Source organism: Callionymus lyra, chromosome 4 (genome assembly GCF_982586985.1).
Source record: "Callionymus lyra chromosome 4, fCalLyr1.hap1.1, whole genome shotgun sequence".
In the NCBI taxonomy this organism is placed as follows: domain Eukaryota; kingdom Metazoa; phylum Chordata; class Actinopteri; order Syngnathiformes; family Callionymidae; genus Callionymus; species Callionymus lyra.
Genome location: NC_141821.1, coordinates 32,959,706 through 32,975,456, shown reverse-complemented (window position 1 = coordinate 32,975,456; position 15,751 = coordinate 32,959,706). Strand labels below are relative to the sequence as shown.

General features: G+C 40.3%; 2 protein-coding genes across 2 annotated transcripts; both read left to right on the top strand.

The window, feature by feature from the left end:
- Positions 1-633: 633 nt before the first annotated feature.
- Positions 634-11,873, top strand: hhatlb (hedgehog acyltransferase like, b). The gene is made up of 12 exons (XM_087789899.1): positions 634-770; positions 4,119-4,256; positions 6,585-6,652; positions 6,727-6,840; positions 7,198-7,392; positions 7,456-7,665; positions 9,548-9,719; positions 9,856-10,000; positions 10,064-10,099; positions 10,155-10,356; positions 11,223-11,364; positions 11,454-11,873. The coding sequence occupies exons 2-12, from the start codon at positions 4,151-4,153 to the stop codon at positions 11,654-11,656; spliced, it is 1,593 nt and encodes a 530-aa protein (XP_087646025.1). The 5' UTR covers positions 634-770; positions 4,119-4,150; the 3' UTR covers positions 11,657-11,873.
- Positions 11,874-12,502: 629 nt separating this feature from the next.
- On the top strand, positions 12,503-15,647 carry klhl40b (kelch-like family member 40b). Its single transcript, XM_087789898.1, has 6 exons — positions 12,503-13,893; positions 14,110-14,270; positions 14,335-14,442; positions 14,498-14,683; positions 14,979-15,128; positions 15,284-15,647. The coding sequence occupies exons 1-6, from the start codon at positions 12,775-12,777 to the stop codon at positions 15,393-15,395; spliced, it is 1,836 nt and encodes a 611-aa protein (XP_087646024.1). The 5' UTR covers positions 12,503-12,774; the 3' UTR covers positions 15,396-15,647.
- The last annotated feature ends 104 nt before the right edge of the window (positions 15,648-15,751 follow it).

Sequence of the window (15,751 nt, the reverse complement as noted above, 5' to 3'; positions counted from 1 at the left end):
GTTGCTAACTTAGTTGTGTGGCTCATTACTTCTCATCAACACTATTTCATTTTCTGAAATTATTTAGATCAATTACACAGATAAAATAAACGCATGTGGAAAACGAAAACGTACCAAGGCGTACATGAGCAGTTTGGGGGAGGTCTGCACTCTCTGAGTGCTTTACACAATCATAGTCCACTTTAACTGTGTTTCTTCTTTAACTTGCTGGATAAAGAAGTTCAAAAGGCATTCGTTATACACAAGATTAGTTGTAGGTTGAACTCCCACACACCTGAACCTGTCATTATCAACAAACATTTTGTTATTCTGAAATTAAATATTGGACCATTTTAAAGTCACAGCCAGAAAATGATGTTTTTTCAAGCTCTCTAAGCTTCACAGCCGAGTGTGAAAGATGAGGATCAGCTCCCCTGAGTTGTTAAGGTTGAAGTCTGTCCAGGTGAGATAATGCTATTGATAAAAGAATAGTAAAGGGATAAAGATACACACTTGTCCCTCCAGTATGTTGAAGTGAGTCTGGATGTAAAGTTTTCTCTCGTCCTGCACCCCTCAGTTCCGCCCCCATGTGGGTCCGGTCAAAGTATAAATACATCAGGTCACCTTTAACCGCTGGCAGCTCCCTCTCTGGGAGTCAGAGGCGGCCCGCTGTAGATGAGCTGCTGATATTTCATTCTCTTTCTATCCTCACCCACTTATCCCTTTGAACAAAGACTTTTAAAAAACATCTTCCTTGGGAAAACTCGGGACCTTCAGCCGCCACTTTAAAGGTCAGTGAGACAACAGGTGTAGCAGAGGACACACTCGAGCGCACGGCTACTGACATTGAACTGAACTCTCAACAACTGACTCATGTCCGGTGTTTAAAGTCAGGCTTTTGAATAAAATGAACTGAAGAGGTTGTCCAGGCAAAAGAAAATGGTTCAGCTGTAGCTTGTTGACATCTTCACCTCTAATCAGCCCAGATTTGTTCCTCACTCGTCGAGTCTTCATGTTTGTCCTTCAACATCAACAGACATCAACTCACTCACTCAAGAGTTACTCCTTATATATATTATATCAATCTTACGATTTCTGCTACTTCTTGTTCTTCTGTTTTTAGATTAAAAAAAACACAATTAAACAAAAGTAAGCTAATGATCGTGAAGTTATTTAAAACAAATATTAAGACAGTAAACACTGAGCTGGTCAAATGTCAAATGATTGCATGTATAAGTTGGATTGTATTTTTGATGTGTGTGTGGATGTTAAGTGTCACCCGCAGTGATTTAACTTTTAGTTGTTTAGCCACCACATAATTAAAGAAGTCAATTGTTGTGGAACCTGATTTACAAACTGTGACGATGGAGAATGAGGAAGTCAATGTCGAACTATTTTCGCTTTGATCCTGACGGCGACACTGGTGAGCTCACACTAACACACTTCATGATGACGATTGTTGTATTTTTATGAAGTTTTATATTGTTACATTTCTGGAAGAAAAATGTGTCACAGATGTTTTAATGGTGTTGTTAGGTCTAGATTTCTCTAAAATGACCAAAAATGTCAAAATAAAGAAGCATTTGATGATGATCGGATGAGTCTTGGAGTGAGGTTCTCGACACACAGTACAAGAGTAATCATCTCATTACCTCGGACAGAGTCAATCAACGCGATCAGTTCTCACAAAGGTGATCAATACATTTATCTTGGTCGACACAACACTGATCGTAGTTTTCATTCTGTCATTATAACCTGTATCGTCCCTTGAAGGTCAAATCATCCAAATATATATTTAACAAAAACCTGTCTACGACTAAATAAAAAAAGTGCTAGTGAAGCACGAGACACTGCATACCGCTACAGCTCAATTCACAATTCAAAAATAAACTAGCTCAGATTGTGGTTTAACCAATACACCACCATACATTTAGTTCAAGGCATTTTAGTCATTTCCTTATTAAACAAAAATAAAATGTTTGTTTTGTGCTAATTCTGAACAAGCTAGGTGGGTGAGCAGTAGCGCTAATACACATTCAAAACCTTCTGTAATTCAGATGAATCAATTAAACACAAAATGCTAAATAATCTTGAAGAAAAATCAAAACTTTTTAAGTTGCTTAAAATGTTTTTGGGGAAAAGCTCAAATTACTAGCACTACAACAGCGTGATGTATATTTCAGAACATAACACATGACATTAAGCACACACTGACAATAACACACTCAAGGGCAACAAATCAAACATGACGAACTTCAGCTTCTCTGAGTCCTGAGGTGGTATTTATGTTACTGCTTATTTGTCCTCGCTAGCTCTGATCTGGGCAGTTTTGATAAAAGATGCGTTAATGTGTTATTCTACTGCGATTGAGCAAGTCATTCAAGCTCCACTGTCATATAAAGTAGCCTTTAAAAGGTCTTAATACTTGTTCATTGAAACACTAATGTCAGCTCAGGACACATCATCGTGAGAGGAAACTTTAAAACTCTGGAGCTTGTGTCAGAGTCATCCAGTGACACAAATAGAGGAGGTGGACAGTTTGGTGACCCGACAGAAAAGACCAGCGAACTGTTTTTAGTTGCAGCTGAAACAAATGACATTCTGATACTGAAATAGCAGCGTTGCACCTTCTCTTGTTCATCCGGCAGCTGCTGCTCAGAGCCGTTGATGTGATGGACGAGAAAAGTTAGTTGCAAATGTTTGCACGTTATCATGTTCTCTGATGGTGCTCAGTGAAGAATCAAATCACCATAGTAACAATAAGACACAAAATATTTGATTGACTGGGAAAAATCACAATAAGTCTGTGCAGATGACATGATCAAGACTCTCCAGGTAAGAAGATTTTATTCCGGTCTTCGGTCTGCGGAAAATGTGACAGTATTAGAAGCTCCCAGAGAGTGAAGACCTCTGACAAGCAGCTCATAGCAATATAACTTCACTAAATGATCTACGCAATGAAATACTTTTTTAGCATTTGAATTATAGCTCTTAGTCAAATGCAAATAAGCACAAAGGGACTGTAGGTGGCGACTTTAAAAACGGAAAAGGAATTAAATCCATTAAATCGAGTGAAACATCTTCACTCGTCCACAAAAGGTGTGAGTGAAAGTTATGATCAAGAGTGATCAAGACTAAATTTCCCAATACAATCTCCATTTAAGGAGAACATTTATAAATCTGAAGCATCCTGGAGCTATCACACAAGCTGTCACACAGATAGTACTTAAGCACTTAAACCCTTGCTCAAAGGCTCCACAAACAGTCACACAGTCAACAATCCAAAAGTTTATTCTTCAGGTTTTCAGGCTTATTTTGAATATCAAGATCTTCGCAGTGAAATTTCCTCTTTATCTCTCTATTTTCTTTCATTATCTTTTCTTGCAGAACGACTGGATAAACATAAATGATTAACAATTAATCAGTGTGTGTCCCATGAGCCCCAACAGTTAATGCAAATTGTCCTTGAAGGTTCTCATTCATCCAGGTCATGGTTATCCAAGAGGTACAGAAGCCATTCAGTTCCAGGAACTGAAGAAGCTTCTTGAATGAAAGAAGAAACGTATTCCTAGAACTTTACACAGTCCAGTTGACTCGCTTTTGAACCTCTTGGATAAATGAAGGGAAAAAACAACAGAAAACCTTTCAAAAATTAGCTTGATAAAGTGCAATGTAGCAAAGGCTGTGGAGGGAAAGACAGGTTTGCGGTAACCAGAGAAAGCAGGCAGGAACCAATAAGGAAAGAGCCTTAGGTCACATGCTTGCCTGCAGTTTCAGCATGTAGACTTACATTGATGTCCCAGATGGACCAACATGTATACAAATGTAATAAATGGAAAGTTAAACCTCCTGATGGTGCAGTGGATTATGTGCTCTCTAGTGAGAAGATTCCTCTAGCTCCACCTACAGTCATCAAAGTGCATTGCAGCCTAACACGAGTAGAAACATTAATTGTGAACAAAACGTTGGTGTAGACGCAGGAGAATGTTGTGTTGCCAACAGAACACTCGTGGCAGCGTAGACCAGTCAACCAGCATGTTTGTTGAACTGGGGCGGCTCAATGTGAAATCCTGGAGGTGGAACCAGAGTTTCTTCATGTAGTGTCAATAAAAGGTGTGTATTTGTGTGTGTGTGTCCAGGATTCTGCAAAGATCTTCCAGACTCAGCCATCATGGGGATCAAATCGGCTCTTCCCAGATACGAGATCTACTTTTACAACACGGTGCTGTGTCTGGCAGTGTTCTGGGCCAGCAGCTGGATCTTCCAGGTGTCCAGTTGTGAGTATGAACCATGACACACACATCTACACACTTGCAGACACACACCACCAGGAGAGTTTTGGGATAATACCTGTTCTGTTTATTTTTATCTTTGTTTTAGACTTTTATGATTGAGTTTATATTTTTCAAACCTGTTACTTACAGCAAACCAGTTTTGTGTTTAATACAGATATTAATACAATGAATTATTCAATGAGAGAAATAGTAAACAGTATTCCACTGGATGAGCTACACAATGTTTAGAAGATTTGAAGGTTTTTTGAAGACATTTTTGCAATATGTCCATTTGAAGAAGGTGTTGTTGTTCCAATGATCAGTCATTCAAACAACAAACATTGACTATTTAACATAGTCAAACTGAATTTAACTGCAACAGACGTGACCAGGACAACTTTGACTGAAATATTCCATCTAGTGTGGAAACATTATGGGTGTTGACTTCCATCAAGCACTTACACAATTACACTTTAATTAAAAACCATATGGAGGTTTTTATTCATTTATATATTTTAATATTTAATATTTTTCATTAAATGGATGGATTCAATTATGGATGACATAACTCTTCCCTCTCCTGCAGCACCGGTCATAACGTAAATTACCTTATCCACAATGTCCCATCATTCAATTTATCTTAAAGGGAAACTAACATTTAGATTTAAATGTGTCTTATATAGATCTTGGACTCTATTGTCATCAGTATGTGTCTGTTTGTACAAAACTCCCTTTTCATTGAAATATTTACATTAGAAAAATGTGCTTAAGCCCCGCCCACTGAAAACACTTAGTTTTCCTGGAGATGAAATTGTGTTAACCATAACCACACCCACTCTGCTTGGTCCAGCATAAGGGTTAATCACTGCATTTCATCAAATCCCAGAAGTGTCCATCTCCAAGGTATGCATTGTATAAACAAAGTGGGTGCGATTACAGCTGGCTGGAGGAGGAGTGAAGCCATTATTACGCTGTAATTGACCTAGCTCTTGTAACCTCTTGTTCGCTGAGAATTCAGACGGGGAAGAACTTTATAAAGTAATAAGTTCAAAACATGGAAGACTTCAGCATTTGAAACATGTGAACAGGAGAGTTGGGTTTTCATATTAGTTGCCCTTTAAAGAACAGATTTAGGATGTTTTTGCTAACTAAGGTTCACACTCATCATCATAGCCAACTTTCTTCATCTTGCTTTAGCTTTGTCTCTCTTTGTAAAAATGGCAGGAAGTTGTGTGGAAGTTTAACTCCCAAATAAAAAAAAATTCTTTACATAACCTTCTTCAAAAGCCAAATATGTTATCCCTTGGATTTTAACATTCTTGCCCTTTATATCTAGAATAGTAAACTGTAATCAGATATTTAAAAAACTGAAACTAACATCAAGGTAAAATGTAAATATTTAAAATGAAAGTTTTTAATGGACAATAATTCATTTTGTCTTCATTTAAAATATTAATGTAATCCAACCTGACATTAAAGGTACAATAACGAAATATTCAACATTTAAAAAAAGTCCTGTAGAGGATTCTGAAATGAAACCCTCAAAATAATGATTGATCATTTTACAACTTTTGGATACTATACAACAGTTGAGTCAAACTAAATCACCAACAGTCAGAGGACAATATCTTTTAATTGTCAAGGTCAAGGGCCAAAAAAAAGTGTATTTACCAAACTGTCTGTAAAAGGAGGTTGAAGTCTGATTGTTATATTGTATTTTCAGTCTCAATCCATTTTACAGATCAACGTGTTTGTCCTCCTTCACCAAACACTCCCATCAAATCCCCTTACTTTAACATGACTTTTACTCTCATTGGAGTCTCTGGATAACTGTTAACATTTATATTATCTGTTCCTTATCTTATCTTAAACACTGGTATGTTAGTAAATGATCCCTTTCATTATGAACAACCATCCAGTCGTCCACACTAGGCGACTTTCAGGAAACATTTGGCCCATCATATTAAATATTAAATGTCATATTAAATGACACACAGGGTTAGAATCGAATATAAGGAATAAATATACTCTCAATAAAAATAAAGGAACAACATGCAGATTGTGACTTGCTTATTTAAAATGCATGAACCCTGCTGCAGTGACAAAGCGTTGAGAGGGCGAGGATCTGGAGAAATGCAGGTCAGGTGTCAGCAATAATGTCACACAACAGCAGAGGTCAGGGGCGAGGCTGAGCCCCTAAAAACAGTTTCAGATTTCGTCTCAAGGACAAACAAAGGGGGTGTGTGTAAAAATAAACAGCAGTTAACAATAGTAGAGTTTCAGGAGTTTGAAAAATAAGTCATCATCCATTAAGTCCAAATCTTTTTGCAGCCAGCATCAACAGAAAGACCTTCAAAACCAGCGTGACGCCAGGATGGTACTATTTTGGGAGGAGAATGGTGAGAGAAGCAACATTAAAACAAAAAAAACCTGTTGTATAATAAACACAAACTTGTCTCTCTGTGTTGATCAGGACACGGCAGACCTGGAGTGGATTATGTGGTTTTCAACCTACAGAGATCACATCCTGTTTGCTCTGTCTGGTCATGTGCTGTTCGCCAAAGTCAGCTCCATGCTGGCTCCACAGGTGAGCGAGCACAGTGTGAATATGATTTATAGTATATATACAATAATTGTATAATTCGTTCAACATTTTACTGAACAAAACAACAAATAAAACAAAACATTTTAACATGATATTTCTGCACTTAATATTACATTTTTATTTGTTATTAAGTAGGTGGGAAATTCAACATTTAATATTTAAAAGTGGTCAAATACACCAGTCAGATCTTGTGTAGCTTTATCAAGATCATTAAGATTATCAAGAAGTGAAACTTTTGATTGTCTTTCATCAGAATAATTTAGAACTTCTTCTTCTTCATCTTTTGATCAACATAAAATCAAATTGTAGCTCAGTTCTCTCCCGTGTCCTCACCTGCAGTACAGGTCTGTGGTCCACATGGTGTACGGGTTCCTGGCGGTGTGGACCAGCATGGGCTGGACCTACGTCACTCTCATCCTGTCTCACTGCATCCTGCTGTACAGCATCTCCCTGGTGAAGATCCGCTGGCTCTGTGTGGTCACTGGTCTCTGCACGCTGGCCACCTTCAAGTGTGAGCCCTTCGTGTCCTGGCAGGTGAGGAGCAGGAGGAGAGCACGGCAGGAAGCAGAAGAAAGACTCTGATCCATGTTCTTCCAGGAAAGCTTCGTTCAGGGAGACTTCGAGCTGCGTCACGTGCTCTTCTATGGAGGTTGTGGATTCACAATCATGCGCTGCATGAGCTTTGCTCTGGAGAACTGCGAGAAGAAGGAGGGAAACTACAGCATCCTGGAGCTGCTCAAGTACAACTTCTACCTTCCGTTCTTCTACTTCGGTCCCATCATGACTTTTGACAAGTTCTATGTGCAAGTGAGTCCATCACAAGACACAAATATATGTTTCAATGTACATAAAGAATTCATATATTTGCACGAGAGTCAATTACAAATGAACATGTGTTGACTTTTGCTGTTGGAACATTAGGAGTAAGTAATAAGCAACTCATTTTTATTTGTATAGCGCTTTTCCAGACCAGGGTCACAAAGCCCTTAAACAATCAAAACAATATTCAATAAAGTATAAACTTTAAAGGTCAAGATAAAACTGATAACACAACAGGAGTCTCAGATAATCAAGGAAAAGCCTGCACGAATAAAAGTGTCTTGAGATGTTTTTTGAAGGAGTCAGTAGATCATCAAACACAGAGAGAGAGGAAGATCGTTTCAAAGCTTAGGAGCAACAGCCTGGAAGGATTTCTCTCCTCTGGTCCTGAACCATCAGTAAATTCTGATCCGCTGACCTCAGAGCCCGAGCTGGGGTGTAAGGCTGGATCAGATCAGTGATGTAAGAAGGAGCCGTGAAAATAGGAGCATCACAACGTGAATATTTTGACACAATATAAACACAATGGATCTTGTTCATGAAGCACGAGTAAATCCCAGCGCAGATTCTCACATAAAGTCTCCAACTCATGATTCATGAACCAGGCGGAACACTAAAAAATTGTATTTGATGAAGCAAAAGTGCGACCAGCTCAAGGTCAAAGGTCACTAGTATAATTATTGGAGGTGAAGATGATCCTGTCCACCTGTCAGTCACACCACAAACGGAGAGAAACAAACTTTTCTGAAGCAAAGATCAAATTATTTTAAGTGGAGTTTAGAAACACGAGAGACAAGTTAAAAATAAATATTATATTTTCTTCAGTCACAGGAGGAGTGATCTCACAGGCCAAAATATCACCTGTTGACAAGAACATCACATTATGGAGGAGACCTCTCTGTCAGGAAATATACCTGAATATTGTTTACATAGTTTGTTATTTAAGCCTATTATGAGCCCATATTATTTTTCATTATTATTTTATAAACATTCATCATGTAGAAAGAACGTGTGATATATTCTGGGTCAAGGTCAATGTTCACATTCACCCAGAGACAACACAATCTTAAAACTGCTAGTTTCAACTAATTTAACTAAATCTGATATATTTTATTTTTATTTATGTTTTTCGAAGGCCTCCTCTTATTGTTCACGTGACAAAACAAATTGATGTTTAATTTCCATTAGAGACAAACATTATTTTAGCACTTTCTTGAATTTACACAAACTTTACACATTGTTGTTTAGAAACAGGTTTAGATTTTCTCAGTTTCTAACACAAGGTCGGAGCTACTCAAATATTGATAAATGTTTTTTACAATGTTTTCTGCTTTTCCTTCATGAATGAGACCCATTGTTTTTTACAGTACAATGCTTTTAATAACCTTAATTTATTGAAGAAACAGATGTAAAGATATTTCATTGTGTATTTAATTAATTGACATATTAATGAATATTTACACACACATGAAAACATGTCACATTCTGAAATAAGTATATCTATTGCATACTGATTAAGGGAGAATTCCTCATTTACCTCTGCTTTGCCATTGGTAAGAATGGCATTAATTCAAAAAGTTCCAATTAAAATCAAATGTGTACAATATTTTCAGACAAAGGAAAGTACGATTTCCATAATTTCAGATTCTTGTTAATTTTAAGACCCAAACCATAGTCGAACTTAATTACTTTCTTCCTCCAACCATATCTTTTCAGTTTTTTTTAAAGGTTATTTAGCTTTAAAATTGTTTTATAAACACACAACTAAACCAAGTTTTTTCATCTTAAATATATGCTATGTATTTGATTGTTTTAGTTACTGAGCCAGTAGCTTCATGAACGTATAACGTGGATCTGCTGCCCCCTGCAGGCCAACAGGACTGATCTGAACCGGAAAGAGGGCGAGTTATGGAACATCAACCTGCAGGCTCTCATGTACGTGGGAGTCATCCTTGTGGTGGACGTCCTGTTCCACTTCATGTACATCCTCACCATCCCCAATGACCTGAAGCTGCTCAGGCACGTGTCGGACTGGGCCGTGGGTCAGTGAGTCCAGTTTCCCTAAAAAGACTCTTTGTTAGCCTCTTGTACTTAAACTGTTACTCTTGAATGATCAATCCTAGCCTGAGCTTGTAAGCATGACACCAAGAATGGTTTCAATGAATGTGTGTCGTGCAGTGGGCCTGGCGTACTTCAACTTGGTCTACGACTGGGTCAAGGCCGCCGTCATGTTTGGAATCATCAACACAGTGTCCAAGCTGGACCACCTGGACCCACCTAAGCCCCCAAAGTGTATCACCATGCTCTACATGTTTTCTGAGACGTAAGTCAGGCGAATACACTCGGGCGCCGTGGACCCTGAATGATGTCTCTTGTTCTCCTGCAGACATTTTGACAGAGGGATCAACGACTGGCTGTGCAAGTGAGTATGTCAGATCCATCTCTGTGATCCCAGTCCTGATGCCTCCTCTGCTCAGGTACGTCTACGACCCCCTGGGCGGCACGCACAAGAACGTGCTGGAAGAGTTGGTGGCCACGCTCTGCACTTTTGGGGTCACAATATTGTGGCTGGGACCTTGTCAGGTGGTGCTGATCTGGGCCTTCTTCAACTGCTTCGGACTTAACTTTGAGTTGTGGTTGGCCCAGTTCTTCTCCATGGAGCCTTTTGTTTCCATCGAGGTGAGTCCACAGAGTGAGAAGGTCTAATGACAGATTTGGGACATTAAGTGGCGCTTTTTCCTGTTAATTGTCGCCGGAAAAACTCTTCATTACAAGGCACATTAAAAAATATTATTGGTTACATTTATCACTGCAATTGAAAACATTTTTAAGCTTTTGAAATATCGTTAATAGAGTGCAGACAGTGGGTGGCAGTAGAGATATGTTTATAACACACAGTAAGTGGAAAGAATAGTTTGAGAACATTTAAAAAAACATTAAATATAATTTATTTATAATTTATACACTGTAATTTAATGTATTTCTAACACTCCCACCATTGATGGGAAATACATAAACAACAACTTTTAAAATAATAAAATAAAATAAAAATGAAATAATAATCTACATTTTCATTATTGATGAGGTTACACTCTTTTTTTTTTTTTTACATTTCATCTCATCTCTTTCCCCCCATAAAAAAGAGAGTACATTTTTACTGTATCTTTCAACATATATTACATTGAATTGAATATAATTTATTTTGTATTCATTATTTTTATGCCATTGTATTTCATCGATCTCTTTTTATTTAGTTATTTCATCTGTAATGAAAGTACAAAAAAATACAAATGTGTTTAACAACAACACTGGCAATAAATATTCTGTTATATGTGATTTATTTTATTAGTAAAAGTTCCATCAATTGTTTGAGTACATTGAAAAGTAAAGTGAATTAAGATGGTGATATAAGGTTATTTTGGAAAACAAAAAAGTAAATTTGATGGTACCATTATCAACATTTGACAGAGGTAACAACTCAAATAAAAAAAAAAAGAAGCAATAATTGTTCACGACCACCATTGCGGTGAACAATCTGTTTCCAGGCTACGATGTCAGAAGCAGCTTGTCGTCGTGTCAGAGCAGTTTTCAACACCTTCAACTTCTGGACTATTGTGCTGTACAACATCCTGGCCCTCAACAGTCTGGACTTCGCCAAGCTGGTGGTCAAACGACTGCTCCTGAAAGGTACTCCTGCGTCCTCTGGCCCCACCGTGGCGGGGAACCTTCTGGAAGACAAGTGGCTCTCGAGGTTTACATCTTTTGTCTGATCACAGGTTTCCCGATAACCACCATCATCGTGATGTTCGTCACCTACTGCCTCGTTCAAGTCATCAAAGAGAGAGAGAGAAGACAAGCCCTCATCGACGACCCTGATCCCATCCCCCCTCAGACCACCACAGTGACCGCCACCGTGACCACCAGCACGCCGGCCTCAGAACAGCCGCTCGTCGATCCTAACAAGGAGAAATCGGAGTAGAAAATACTCTGAGCCGATCCATCCTCAGCGAGTCAGTATTATCATGTGACGCTGGAGGGTTTGTTCAAGTCAACTGTAAATAAAAAAAAATGAATCCCAACAATAAAGATGTGAACAAAATACATTTGACTCCTTCTTCAACACAACCGTCTCACCACCTGCATGATACAAACATCATATTGTCCACGTCCCTCCTGGATAGCTGGGATTAAACCAGGATGAATAACTGACCCAGGAACTTAGTTCTTGGCCAGACGGTACCTACAAGAGAATCAGAAACAAAACCTGATAACTTTTCTATTTAAAAAAAAATAAAAATCAATCTTCATAAGACTTTAAAAACAGAAGTCATGCACAATAAATTTTCTTGAATTTGGAATATTTAAATTTGAACAAATTAGACAATATTCTGTAACCCCCTCACTCCTAAATGTCATCAAATGAGTTCATATTTTAATTGTCATGTCCCACTCTTGTTTTCACTTCCCTAGACAGTGTTGCCCTCCCTTTAAATCCATCACTGAGAGGTCATTCATTATTTTTAAAGTATTCTGTTGACAGTTTGGAAGTCACAAGACTTTAACACCAGTCGGACACACTTAATATTTTACAAATATATGAAAAATGAAAATACAGAAAATCTCCACTTAGTTAATGTTGAATAAATTATATAATTACTAGAAACAAAGTTTGCCAGAAATACTATGTAAATAGAATGAGTGACGTGAGATGACAGAATTGATCATAGATAGAGTGAATGTCATTGAACGGGAAAAGGGATTTTGTGATGCATCACAGTGAACTTTAGGCCTGTGACTCAGTGCTGGTTTATGTCCCATGTTGCATTGTGTCAGCTGTCCCCAAGTGGGTGGATTGAAAACGGATCCTGGATTTCATGTTCCAGAATGAAGCCCAAAGCGCCGCAGCAACCATCCAGACTATAAATACCCGGCCAGCTGGAGCCCGGTTGAAGGGTCCAGACAGCTGCGGAGGAGGCTGCCCGAGGGTTCAGCAGCTTTTCAGTCTGAGTTGATCAGACACCCGGAACTAAAGGATCCATTCGAGTAAGATCTGTAACCTCAGGAAGGGTGCTTGAAGATCTCCACGAGCCAGGAACCATGGCCCAGCCTCTGAACCCGGCCGACGAGCCCAGGATGTACCAGCAGACGCTGCTCCAGGACGGCCTGTACGACCTGCTGGAGAACGACAAGCTGGTGGACTGTGTGCTGAAGATCAAAGACAAGGAGTTCCCCTGTCACCGGCTGGTCCTGTGCGCCTGCAGCTCCTACTTCCGCTCCATATTCCTGTCGGACCTGGACGAGAGCAAGAAGAAGGAGATCGTGCTGGAGGACGTGGAGCCGGGCGTCATCGGACTGATCCTCAAATACCTGTACACTTCTACAATCAACGTGACGGAGCAGAACGTCCAGGACATTTTTGCCGTGGCTAACCTGTACCAGATTCCCTCCATCTTCACGGTCTGCGTCTCTTTTCTCCAGAAGCGTCTGAGCCTCAGTAACTGTCTCGCCATCTTCAGACTGGGCCTGATGCTCGACTGCCCGCGATTAGCCGTTTCTGCCCGAAACTATGCCTGCGAGCGTTTCCAGCTCATTTCTAGAGACGAGGAGTTTCTCCAGCTGCTTCCCAGCGAGCTGGCCGCCATCTTAGCCAACGACAACCTGAACGTGGAAACGGAGGAGGCCGTGTTCGAGGCCCTGATGCGCTGGGTGTACCAGGACCAGGAGAAGAGGGAGCAGGAGCTGACGGGTCTGCTGGACTGTGTCCGTCTGCGTCTGGTCAGCGGGGAGTACCTGAGGGAGAGAGTGGAGACCAACAAGCTCATCGCCTCCAACCCCGAGCTGCAGGAGAAGCTCCAGCTGATCCGAGACGCTCAAGCAGGGAAGATGCCAGACGTTAAGAAGAGCAAGAAGAAGGAAAGCAACGCAGAGAAAGACGACGAGGGAGAGACGGACGAAGAGGAAGCGCTTCTCCCAGGAATCCTCAACGATAACTTGAGGTTCGGGATGTTCATGAGGGACCTGATCTTGATGATCAACGACTCCGGAGCCGTGGCCTACGACCCGACGGGGAACGACTGCTTCCTGGCCTCCCTGTCCACGCAGATCCCTAAAAACCATGTGAGCCTGGTCACCAAGGAGAACCAGGTCTTCGTGGCAGGAGGACTATTCTTCGACGAGCAGAACAAGGAGGACCCTCTCTGCTCTTACTTCTTGCAGGTACGAGGTCCACTGATGACTTCAAATTGATCACGTATAGGGGGGTCCCTCAGCCTGCGTCCCTGAAATACCTGGTAGATCGTAAAGATGTTCAGTAGCTTCTGAATGAGAAGTCACGTACTTGGTTGATCGTGCTACCGTTGAGGAACATGTTCGATATGCAACTTAAAAAACTTGTTTTTTTAAGAAAGTCCATGACTTGGTTTTTCCCTCCAGTACGACCCGGTGAGCTCCGACTGGCTGGCGATGCCTCCCCTCCCGTCACCTCGCTTCCTGTTCGGAATGGCTGAGGCCGAGAACGCCATCTTCGTGTTGGGTGGAAAGGAGCTGAAGGAGAAGGAGAAAACTCTGGACACAGTGTCGATCTACGACCGACAGTAGGACTAACTGGTTCAGCAGCTCAGATGTAGAAGACGATGGTAATATTCTTGTGGTTCTCAGATCGTTTAAATGGGGCGAGTCAGAACCGGTGCCTTACCTGGTCTATGGACACGCGACGGTAACACACAACGATGTCATCTACGTGATCGGAGGAAAAGGAGAAAACAAGTAAGAATACGCTGTTCAAGTCAAGGATTGTGTTTACTTACCGTTGTGTTTCTAGAACGTGTCTGCGGAGCGTGTGCGCCTTCGACGCCAAGAGATTCGACTGGAAGGAGCTGGCGCCCATGAAGACCGCTCGCTCATTGTTCGGTGCCGCGGTTCACCAGGACAAGATCTACGTGGCAGCAGGGGTGACGGACAACGGACTGACAGACTCGGTCGAGGTTTATGACATCAGCGCCGACAAGTGAGTTAAATGTCCTTAAACCAGACGACATATTGAGCCAAGTATGATCCAAAGTGGACTTTTTTGATGGGATATGAAGCCAAAAGAAACAAATACTTTTCTATGTATATTGGGAAAATAACTTTAGTAACAACGGAAACCATTTCCAGATAAGATGCAGGTCCAGGTCCAGTCTATCCTTCTTTGCATGAAGATAACTATGTCAACTGTCTTCTTGTGGATTTACAAAACCCAACTTCTACTCTCCGAAGTCACTTTGTCGATCACAATAAATAATATTGTATTGTATTTCCAGGTGGTCTGACTTCGGAGTGTATCCGCAGGAGCGCAGCTCCATGAACCTGGTGTCTCTGGCTGGAACGCTGTTCGCAGTCGGAGGATTTGCCATGATGCCTTTAGAGAACAGCGAGGACATGGTTCCCAAAGAGATGAACGACATCTGGAGGTGGGTCAGCAGCAGCATCACATTTGAGGTTTCATAGCAAAGATCATCAAGATTTATTCTCTGAATCTGAAGATGTTTCAGCAGGTTTCACATATTCTTGTCAAAATGGGGTCGCAAAGTTTACACAAGTGGTTTTTATCTTTGGATGACCTCAGGTACAGTGAGGAGGAGAAGAAATGGACCGGCGTCCTCAGGGAGATCCAGTATGCTTCAGGCTCCACAATCCTGCCAGTCCGACTCAACACGCTTCGACTCACGAAGATGTAAAAATGTTGTTTCAAATTAGCTTTATAAAAACATTTATTTAATTGTGGTGCAACAATCGCTGCTTATTAATACCTTCTTTTTTTTATAATTTATAAATGTTTGTAACACATTAGATTCATTTCAATACCTCATGTTCAATTGAAAGAAAATTGCTGTTGATTAAACAGCTTAATTTCATGAATGAGTAATAAATCATCTGCTTTTGCAAACATGATAAAAACGTTTTTTTTTCTTAATCAAATAAACGGCAAATAGAAAATAAATCTGGTAGCAAAAAGTGGTCATTTTTTTATGTTGATGTCTTGACATTATTATTAATTATTTGACGATTATGAGAGCAAATCAATGAAGCTCAT